Source organism: Danio aesculapii, chromosome 1 (genome assembly GCF_903798145.1).
Source record: "Danio aesculapii chromosome 1, fDanAes4.1, whole genome shotgun sequence".
Taxonomy (NCBI): domain Eukaryota; kingdom Metazoa; phylum Chordata; class Actinopteri; order Cypriniformes; family Danionidae; genus Danio; species Danio aesculapii.
Window position 1 is genome coordinate 3,649,899 of NC_079435.1, and position 11,714 is coordinate 3,661,612.

Below are 11,714 nucleotides of genomic sequence, written 5' to 3' on the forward strand. Positions count from 1 at the left end.
ATAGAATCACCACAACAGATCAGTTATTATAGTTGCTTTGTTACCATAGCGACTATAGAATCACCACAACAGATCAATTATTATAGTGGCTGTGTTACCATAGCAACTATATAATCACCACTGCAGATCAGTTATTATAGTGCCTGTGTTACCATAGCAACTGTAGAATCACCACTGCAGATCAGTTATTATGGTTGCTGTGTTACCATAGCGACTATAGAATCACTATGACAGATCAATTATTATAGTGGCTGTGTTACCATAGCAACTATAGAATCACCACTGCAGATCAGCTATTACAGTGCCTGTGTTACCATAGCAACTGTAGAATCACCATTGCAGACCAGTTATTGTAGTTGCTGTGTTACCATAGCAACTGTAGAATCAACACAACAGATCAGTTATTATAGTGGCTGTGTTACTATAGCAAACTATAGATGAATTAATGCAGAAGTATGAATGCACAGCTACGCGCATTGCATGCGCCATCTGTCACTTGACGCAGAAGTATAAACCAGGGTTTGGGGTATGTGAACTTACATGTTTACATTTCATTCTAAGCATTCAGTGTCCACAGTTTAATTCACCATATTTAACTGTTTTTGCTGAAATCATTGCTGCAATCAAAAACCAGTAATGTGTCTGATTCAGTATAGCTTGAACTTTCCTGATATAACACAAGAACTGCAGAGTCCAGCATTTTTAATTAGGTCCTCACTCCATTCAGCTCTTATGATGGCTGTTAGCCAAAGACGTCTGTTGTTGGCATTAAAAGCAGTGTGGTGTACGGGAAAATTTAAGTTTTCCATTTTGGCATCCTACCGCACAACCGATATGCGTGGTTGAACTTGTGTGACGTCATGTGGTTGGTAATTTCCCTATAGGTCAGTTCTTATAGTGGCTGTGTTACCATAGAAACTGTAGAGTCACCACAACAGATTAATTCAAGTACTTTACTATAGAATGGCTCAATAACACTACGAATAATCAAAATAGTGGTGTGTTTTATGTAAATTTGATTAAACAGGCCATGTAAACATCAGTGAGTATAGCACTGGATCTGCAAATGAACATATGTATTTGTCTGTGTGGTTTTCTGGTGAATATGTATGTATTAGAGTGTGTGTGTGTGTGTGTAGGCGCTTGCATAAGTGCATGCAGTGGCTCTGTGTTAATGTGTGTGTTCACATAATTATGAGATGAAATTGTCCGCTGCTCAGATGCTGATTTACTCCCACATGTAAGAACAAAGAGAAAGTGTGTTTCTACAAACACAGATGAAAGTCAGACGGCATTCACACACACAGACACACACAGACGCTCCTCACACACTGTAAGTACTGCACTTCTTCACATTCATCTGATAAAAACTCTCAGAATGACTTAAACCTGTTGCTTTGTAAAGCATGTATGTCAGCTCAGGTCAGACTGAATGTGTTTGTTGTTGTTGTTTTTAATGTGAAGGCAAAACAGTTTGTTAATATGAATTAGATGAATGCTGGGTTGTTTTAACCAAACACTGGGTCAAATATGGACAAACCCATCAGTTGAGTTAAAAAAATATATCATTAATTTAATTGAAAAAATTAACCCAATTTGTCAGTATTTCAACCAATGCTGGGTTACAACAACCCATCTAAGATACTGTAACAATTATTGCTCTTTGTGAATGAATGCTAGTATTAGTTATGTTATTAGTTAACTAGTATTAAGTTATGATTTTATCCATTTCAATGGTAGTTTTTTATTGTCTAAGAGGGTATAAATATTATCTAATAGGGTATAATATTTGTAATTAATAGAAATTATGTCTGTAGTTAATATTAATTATGCAAAATTCTAAAATTCTAAAAAAGATTCCTATATTAAATAAAAATAATTTCAACATTAATTTCATAATATTATATAGTTAATTAAATATATAAAAACATTCTGCCATGGCCTGAAGGACTAAGAAACTAAGCTGAAGGAAAATGTATGTGTTTTATATATATATATATATATATATATATATATATATATATATATATATATATATATATATATATATATATATTAATAAAAAGACGATAACCTTTTAAAGTTTGCTGCGATTTGCAAATCCAAATTTTTAAAACTGCTAAAATAATCAATTATACCATTACTAGGCTATACATAAGGGTTTTTATGTGTGTTTTTTTTATGTGTTGTAAAGAAATATGTGTTTTTGAAACTAATAAAAATGGCAGAGGTCAATAACTTATTTAAATGATTTAGCCTGACATGTTTACTATTCCAAAAAATACTGCTCAAAAAAAAAAAAAGGAACACTTACATTGTTAGATTGTCTTGTTTAAGTGTTCCTTTTACTTTTTTGAGCAGTGAATTATAAATGTTTCCTAAAATAAAACATATTGTCTTCAATGGCGAAAAGGTTTTACCCAGACATTTAAAAAAGAACATATTTTAGAGCAGTAACCACAATACCGTGAAACTGTGATACGTTTATTCAAGGTTATCATACCATCAGAATCTTATACTAGCTCATGCCTAATATATATATTTATTGTAGGACTCAAATGGTCCATTGCATGTTCAAAAATTGACGGAGATCTGAGTTGAAAATTAAGAAGTTTTATTTTGATTGCAAGAAGTTAGAGAATACAAGTTCTGTGCAGGAGAGATGTAACCTCAGTTCAGCTCTCATTTTTTTAGGCTCTCCTTCATGATTTTATACTGTCTTTCGCACATTATCTAATCCCAACCCTATTGATTTATATGGTGTCGCCTTGACAGTTTGACCATTCAGCAACCAGACGTTCCTCTTTCTGGTATCTGTGTATCTTCTCTTGACAGTTGACCTTGCAGATGTTTCAGAGCACGTACACAGAGCTCATACATTCTGTCATCCTCAAAACTCTCTGCACTTTTTATTCACCCATACCCGATAACAGAATGTACTGTTCTCAGCAACCTTCAGCATTTCTCTATGCTGTGCAAATAATATAGCAGTTAACCCTTCAAAAAAGAAACCCTTTATATCTGTATTTATTAGTAAATGTTAACAAAGCCTAACAATAAAAAATGCTATCCTTCAATATATATATATACATATATTCATTTTCTTGTCGGCTTAGTCCCTTTATTAATCCGGGGTCGCCAAAGCCGAATGAACCGCCAACTTATCCAGCATATGTTTTACACAGCGGATGCCCTTCCAACTTCAACCCATCACTTTGAATCACCCTACATTCTTATTCACACTCATACACTACAGACAATTTAGCATACCCAATTCACCTGTACCGCATGTCTTTGGACTTGTGGGGGAAATCGGAGCACACGGAGGAAACCAACGCGAACGCAGGGAGAACATGCAAACTCCACACAGAAATGCCAACTGGCCCAGCTGAGGCTTAACTAGCGACCTTCTTGCTGTGAGGCTACCCACTGCGCCACCGCGTTGCCCGTATATAGGGGGCGAATATATATATATATATATATATATACAACAAGAAAATTAAACAACAAGACATTTTCCTGGAGTGAATAATCATTCTGGGAAACCTAAATTGTTAAGCTGGGTTAAAACTCTTGTCCACAGATAACTGCGGACATCCAAAAAACATGTCTATAATAAACAAAACATTGTGTTTCTTCCAGAGCGACGGTATCCTCTGTTCATCATGGCAAACACTGGTCTGCAGGTGATGGGTGTGGTTCTGGGCGTATCCGGCTGGGTGTTCGGGATCATAGTCTGCATTGCCCCCTGGTGGCGCACGTCTGCATTCGTGGGCAATGAGCTGGTGGTGTCGCAGGTACAGTGGGAGGGGCTCTGGATGACCTGTCTGTCGGACTGGGGTCGTCTGCAGTGTAAGGTCTTTGACTCAGGTCTGGCGCTGTCGGGATCCATGCAGACGTGCCGTGCGCTGTGCGTTGTGTCTTTGCTGCTGTGTGTGTTGGCGCTACCGCTCTGCATCACCGGCCTCAAGTGCACACGGTGTCTGGGTGAGGCGCGGGATCCCAAGGCTCGGCTGGTGCAGGTCGGCGCTGCATTATTCGTGGCTGCCGCGTTTTTATTCCTGCTGCCGGTGTGCTGGAATGCGTATGACGTAATTAGTAATTTCTACAACCCGAATGTGCCACCGACACTGAAGCGTGAGCTCGGCCCTGCCCTCTACCTGGGCTGGGTGGTGGTGCTGCTCATGCTGGTGAGCGGAGCTCTGCTGTATTTAGGCTCCGCCTCCCCCGGAGCTCCGGTCATGCCTGTTTTTGGAAGAGGCGGGAAAGTGAATCCTCCATCGACAGCAGAGAGCAAACCAGAGAAGGTGTTTGTGTAAGAGGACGTCAGTTAATAGTTATCTGAAAGCTTTGATCCGCATGATCCGTGTGTTTTTTTTATTTGTGGAGCGTAATAATTTTGAACATTTTTTTTTTTGTAAAATGTAATATATATATATATATATATATATATATATATATATATATATATATATATATATATATATATATATATATATATATATATATATATATATATATATATATGTATATATATATATATATATATATATATATATATATATATATATATATATATATATGTGTGTGTGTGTGTGTATTTAACAGGTTTTTGAGATTCACTGTCTTTTTCAGTTTATTTGCAGTTGTGAATTGCATTATGGGATGTCGAAATCTGCTCAGTCAACTTTTGATGTTAAAAATTCAACTCTACAGTTTAACAAAGTGACTTTTATTGGCATTTTTAGTAGTTTGAAACAATATATTGTATAAAAATAGTATATATATTGAATTAAGTTTGTAAAATAACAGAAAATGTGCTTGTAGCGTAATATACAGGGTGGGCCATTTATATGGATCCACCTTAATAAAATGGGAATGGTTGGTGATATTAACGTCCTGTTTGTGGCACATTAGTATATGTAAGGGGGCTAAAGAATAAAGTTACATTAAAACCAAGCACACCATTGTTTTTCTTGTGAAATTCCCAATAAGTTTGATGCGTCACATGACCCTCTTCCTACTGAAAAATCAAAAGTTGAATCCAAGATGGCCGACCACAAAATAGCCACCATGGTGACCACCCATCTTGAAAAGTTTGCCCTCTTACATATACTAATGTGCCACAAACAGGACGTTAATATCACCAACTATTCCCATTTTATTAAGGTGTATCCATATAAATGGCCCACTCTGTACAACACTAACCAATTACACGTTTATAAAAGTCCCTTTTTTTAATTTTTCATCATAGGAAGTTCTGTCGAGGTCCCATAATGCAATTCAAAAGCATAAATAAATGAGAAAAAAAACATATATAAGAAAATACATATTCAACACAGGCTCATTCTGAAAACGTAGCCCTATATACGTTTCTGGAGAGGGCGAATTATGTAGCCAGAGGTACGTATGGCTGCATTTCATCTTTAAAATGAATTCTGTGGGGCGGTATGACGCCATTAATTTTCACGCTTTCACGCTGACCAATTACCTCCATATGGACGGCTTAACCGCTGTTACCAGTTGGTCCAGTAGCTCCACACGTACATCAGTGAACTTGAGATGCAGAGTGGAGTTGACCATGAGAACGGGTTTCAAGAACAGTTCCAGAAAGCTTGTAAGACAAAAACTAAAGCCAAAAAATAAATTAAAATTTTCATTGAAACCATTTATATGGTTTCATATATAAAACAGACAAACTAATTGTTTTCTTTTATAATAACTTTTTTTTATTTAATTCTTTTTTTTTTATTATCTATTTTTCTTTATTTTATTTATTATAACTATTATTTTCTTTCTATTATGATGCTTATTCCTTGTATTTTTTATTGTTGTGTTCTTTGGTAGTTATTGGAAATGTAAAACTAATAAAAACATTTGTTAAAAAAATAAATAAATAAATTACACAAGTAAATAACAGTGTGAGAATGTGGTAAAATCTGAAAACAGGGTAAAAATCAGGCGAGGGCTTTTCTTTTTCTGGATTGCTTTTGAAAACTGTCGGTTGGTTTAGGGAAGGGGGTGTGCGGGTCAATCAGTGCTTTTGAAAACACTATTGGTTGGGTTTAGGGAAGGAGGAGGGTCGGTCAGTCGATCGATCAGTCAGTCAACAGTGGCCTCTAGTGGATTCATGAAAACAAAAACTGCAAAAAAAAATGTAGCTACTGGAGTGTATTTTGCTCTCTCCGGAAATGTATATAAGGCTACATATTCAGAATGAGGATTTAAACTATTTCTCTACCAAGAGATTTAAATGAATGACTATAAATGTTACAGTGCTATCAGATATGCTAAAATAAATAAGTCATTTGAAGCAATATAAGAGCTTTAATAATTTAATATATGTAAATAATTATTAAATAATGTAATAATTACTGTACTTCAGAAGGCAAAATAACAGTCAATGAGCGAGTGATGTTTATCAGACTTTTATGATGCTTTTATTGTGCTCATGTTCTACAATTCAAGATCTACAGGGAGTTTCTTCATTAATGATGAACAAAATGTGGATCAGTTGACTAAATATAGCACACAATTCATATGAAGGACTTTTTTTACATTCTTTTTTGTGTATTATTTGGAGCTTGACAGCTTATGTATTGAAAAAAGGCTTTATTTATTTGATTTGTATGTTATTTGTTTAGTTAACAGGGACATTGTGCATTAATAAAGCATTTCTGTTAATGCAAGAGAATTTTTTTTTTCATCTGTAGTCGCTGGACACAATGTTAGGTCACTCTAAGAAAAATGTAATTAAAATACATTACTAATAAGTGCATTTAAAGTTGAGAAATCTACTTTAAATGGCACTATACAGAATAAATGTAATATTAATATTGTTGTTTATTGTTAATAATCAAAATAACTGTCTGATTCTTTTAATGTAATGTGTTTTTCGTGTGGTTGTACCTCCAGCAGTGAAATTTAAACCACACTGAACTGAACTGAACTGAACTGAACTTACTAGAACTTCTATTTTAAGCTGCTTTGACACAATCTACTTTGTAAAAGCGCTTTAGAAATAAAGATGAATTGAATTGAATTGAATTGAATTGAATTGAATTGAATTGAATTGAATTAAATTGAACTGAATGTCTGCCCAAAAGAAATAACTTTTAATGTCAAACAAAAAATGTGTGAGGGAACTTTTATTTTGACAATCCAAATACATTAGGAAATCTGAATTTGTCCGTGTAAATTCATTAAGCTGACATATTATTGATTTCTAATGTATTATTTACACAGTTAAAAGAGGTCAGTTTAAGTTGCAATTGTTTACTTGATTTCAGTCATTCATCTGTTGTTTCAATGCTCAGTATAATAAACATTTGCATCTCCTGTCATTTATTTATACATGTATTATTGTGCATTATGTGTCTATCTAATAAAGCTAATATTGTACTCATCCGACTGCGTGCATGTCCAGATGTTTACTCTGTGGATTGCGTGGTGTAAAAGCGTCGGCGGGATTGTAGAATGCAGGACGGACAATGCACAGAGAGTGCACTGTCTGATGATGATGATGATGATGTCATCGTGCTGCAGACTCCTTCACAAGCAGGCATTCATAAACATCAGTGTCTGACAGATATCATTAATCCACTATGAAGAAAGAGTGCCAGGTTTTTAGGCTTAAACTGTTTTAGGGCACTTTAGGGCACTTATTAAAATACTCATTGTAGAAACCTAAGGGTGTTTGGTTGTGAGGGGACTTTAGGATTTTTATAAAAATCTATATATGTTGTAATTAAAGTAAATGGTGTTATCATATATGGTTCTTCACCCTGTAAAGGGTTAAACTGCTGGTGTTTTAAGTGAGGGAATTATTGATGGAGATGGGATTATCTGCTTGTTCTATACGTCATGCAGATTTTTTCCTGTTCTGTTTTATTCCATTCTATTCTGTTCTATTCCATTCTATTCTGTTGTATTCTGTTCTGTTCTATTCCATTCTATTCTGTTTGTTTCTATTCTGTTCCATTCTATATCTATTCTATTTTTTCCTGTTGTGTATTCTATTCTGTTCTATTATTTGCTATTCTATTGCATTCTGTTCTTTTCTGTTGTATTCTATTCTGCTCTATCCCATTCTATTATTTTCTGCTTTGTTCTGTTGTATTCTAATTTTTTCTATTCTGTTATATTTTATTTTATTCTGTTATATTTCATCTCCATTCCATTCTATTGTTTTCTATTTTGCTCTGTTGTTTTAAATTATGTTCTGTGCTTTTCAGTTCTATTTAGTTATATTCCTTTCTGCTCTGTTCTATTCTATTCTATTTTATTCTATTCTATTTTTTCTGTTGTGTATTCTATTCTGTTTTATTATTTTCTATTCTATTGCATTTTATTCTGTTGTGTTTTTGTTCTGTTCTGTTGTATTATATTATGTTCTGTTCTATTCTATTCTTATCTATTCTATTTTATTCTATTCTATTTTTTCTGTTGTGTATTCTATTCTGTTCTATTATTTTCTGTTCTATTGCATTCTATTCTGTTGTGTTTTTGTTCTGTTCTATTGTATTCTATTCTGCTCTATCCCATTCTATTATTTTCTGCTTTGTTCTGTTGTATTCTATTCTATTCTATTCTGTTATATTTTATTTCTGTTCCATTTTTATTCTTTTCTGTTCCGTTATGGTGTGTTCTCTTCTGTTCTTTTGTATTCTGCTCATCTCCATTCTGTTATTTTGTTTTGTTGTATTCTACTCTGTTCTGTTCCATTGAATTCTTTTTCTGTTCTGTTCTATTCTATTATTTTCTATTTTGTTCTGTTGTATTATATTCTGTTCTTTTCTGTTCTATTGTTTTCTTTTTTGTTGAATTCTATTCTCTTCTATTCTATTTTGTGCTGTTCCATTCTATTATTGTATACTCTATTTTATTTTGTTCTGCTCTATTCCATTTTATTTTGTCTGTTTTGTTCTGTTGTATTATATTCTGTTCTTTTCTCTTCATTTCTGTTCTACCCATTAAAAATTTTCTTTTCTGTTCTATTCATTTCTGTTCTATTCTGTTATATTCTATTCCAATCTAATCTATTCTATTCCATTCTATTATTTGATATTTTGTATTATATTATATTATATTATATTATATTATATTATATTATATTATATTATATTATATTATATTTTATTTTATTTTATTATATTATGTTTTTTTCTGTTCTGTTGTATTCTATTCCTCTCTATTCAATTCTATTATTTTCTATTTTGTTCTGTTGTATTAAATTCTCTTCTGTTCTTTTTAGATCTATTTAGTTCTATTCCGTTCTGTTCTGTTGTATTATATTCTGTTCTGTTCAATTTTATTCTTATCTATTCTATTTTATTCTATTCTATTTTTTCTGTTGTGTATTCTATTCTGTTTTATTATTTTCTGTTCTATTGCATTCTATTCTGTTGTGTTTTATTTTGTTCTGTTCTGTTGTATTCTATTCTGCTCTATCCCATTCTATTGTTTTCTGCTTTGTTCTGTTGTATTCTATTCTATTCTTTTCTATTCTGTTATATTTTATTTTGTTCTGTTCCATTTCTATTCTTTTCTGTTCAGGTATGGTGTGTTCTCTTCTGTTCTGTTGTATTCTGCTCATTTCCATTCTGTTATTTTGTTTTGTTGTATTCTACTCTGTTCTGTTCCATTGAATTCTTTTTCTGTTCTGTTCTATTCTATTATTTTCTATTTTGTTCTGTTGTATTATATTCTGTTCTTTTCTGTTCTATTGTTTTCTTTTTTGTTGTATTCTATTCTCTTCTATTCTATTTTGTGCTGTTCCGTTCTATTATTGTATACTCTGTTTTATTCTGTTCTGCTCTATTCCATTTTATTTTGTCTGTTTTGTTCTGTTGTATTATATTCTGTTCTTTTCTCTTCATTTCTTTTCTATTCCATTACAATTTTTCTGTTCTGTTCTTTTCTGTTATATCCTGTTCCAATCTATTCCATTCTATTATTTGATGTTTTGTATTATATTATATTATATTATATTATATTATATTATATTATATTATATTATATTATATTATACTATATTATATTGTATTATATTATATTATATTATATTATATTATATTATATTATATTATATTATATTATACTATACTATACTATATTATATTATATTATATTATATTATATTATACTATATTATATTATACTATGTTATATTATATTATATTTTATTTTATTATATTATATTATATTATACTATATTATATTATATTATATTATATTATATTATACTATATTATATTATACTATGTTATATTATATTATATTATATTATATTATATTATACTATATTATATTATATTATACTATACTATATTATATTGTATTTTATTATATTAAATTATACTATATTGTATTATATTATATTATATTTTATTTTATTTTATTATATTATATTATATTATATTATATTATATTATATTTTATTTTATTTTATTTTATTTTATTTTATTTTATTTTATTTTATTTTATTTTATTTTATTTTATTATATTATATTATGTTTTTTCTGTTCTGTTGTATTCTCTGTTGTATTAAATTCTCTTCTGTTCAATTTTATTCTGATCTATTCTATTTTATTCGATTCTTTTTTTCTTTTGTGTATTCTGTTCTATTGCATTCTATTCTGTTGTGTTTTATTTTGTTCTGTTCTGTTGTATTCTATTCTGCTCTATCCCATTCTATTGTTTTCTGCTTTGTTCTGTTGTATTCTATTCTATTCTTTTCTATTCTGTTATATTTTATTTTGTTCTGTTCCATTTCTATTCTTTTCTGTTCAGGTATGGTGTGTTCTATTCTGTTCTGTTGTATTCTGCTCATTTCAATTCTTTTATTTTGTTTTGTTGTATTCTACTCTGTTCTGTTCCATTGAATTCTTTTTCTGTTCTGTTCTATTCTATTATTTTCTATTTTGTTCTGTTGTATTATATTCAGTTTTTTCTGTTCTATTGTTTTCTTTTCTGTTGTATTCTATTCTTTTCCATTCTATTATTTGCTGTTTTGTTCTGTTGTAATAAGTTATATTATATTATTTTCTGTTGTATTCTATTCTTTTCTATTCCATTCTGTTATTTTCTAGTTTGTTCTGTTGTATTAAATTCTGTTCTGTTCTTTTCAATTCTATCTAGTTCTATTCCTTTCTGCTCTGTTGTATTCTATTCTGCTCAGTTCCATTCTATTCTAATCTATTCTTTTGTTTTCTATTCTGCTCAGTTCCATTCTATTATATTCTGTTCTATTCTGTTCTGTTCCATTCTATAATTTTCTGTAATATGTTGTATTCTATTCTGTTCTGTTCCATTCTATTCTTTTCGGTTCTGTTGTATGCTGTTCTGTGGATGAATGTTTCAATCCCAGCAGCTGAAGTACTGCAGATGTCCACTAGATGACAGCCAAACTCAAGGATTCAAGTTACACATTTTCAACAACAAAAAAAGAAAATCTTTACAGGTACTGAAGAACCTTTAACATTAAGTGCTCATTACACAAGAGCTTATTTAAGAAAATAGATCATTAAAGTCTTAACTATTAGAAAATATATATATGTTCACTCAATCATAATAGTCATGTTCACTCTGAAAACTCACTTAAAGAATCTTTAATTTTATTGAGAATAACTTTTTTCTGTTCAACATTTATTCACAGATCACACAGACTATATAAATCACTAGCTAAAAAAAGTCTCATCAGTTAAATATTAATT

General features: G+C 31.1%; 1 protein-coding gene across 1 annotated transcript; it reads left to right on the forward strand.

The window, feature by feature from the left end:
* The first annotated feature begins 1,245 nt into the window (after positions 1–1,245).
* Positions 1,246–4,400, forward strand: cldn31 (claudin 31). Its single transcript, XM_056455745.1, has 2 exons — positions 1,246–1,333; positions 3,643–4,400. Exon 2 carries the CDS (start codon positions 3,666–3,668, stop codon positions 4,317–4,319), a length of 654 nt encoding a protein of 217 aa, XP_056311720.1. The 5' UTR covers positions 1,246–1,333; positions 3,643–3,665; the 3' UTR covers positions 4,320–4,400.
* Positions 4,401–11,714: the final 7,314 nt, after the last annotated feature.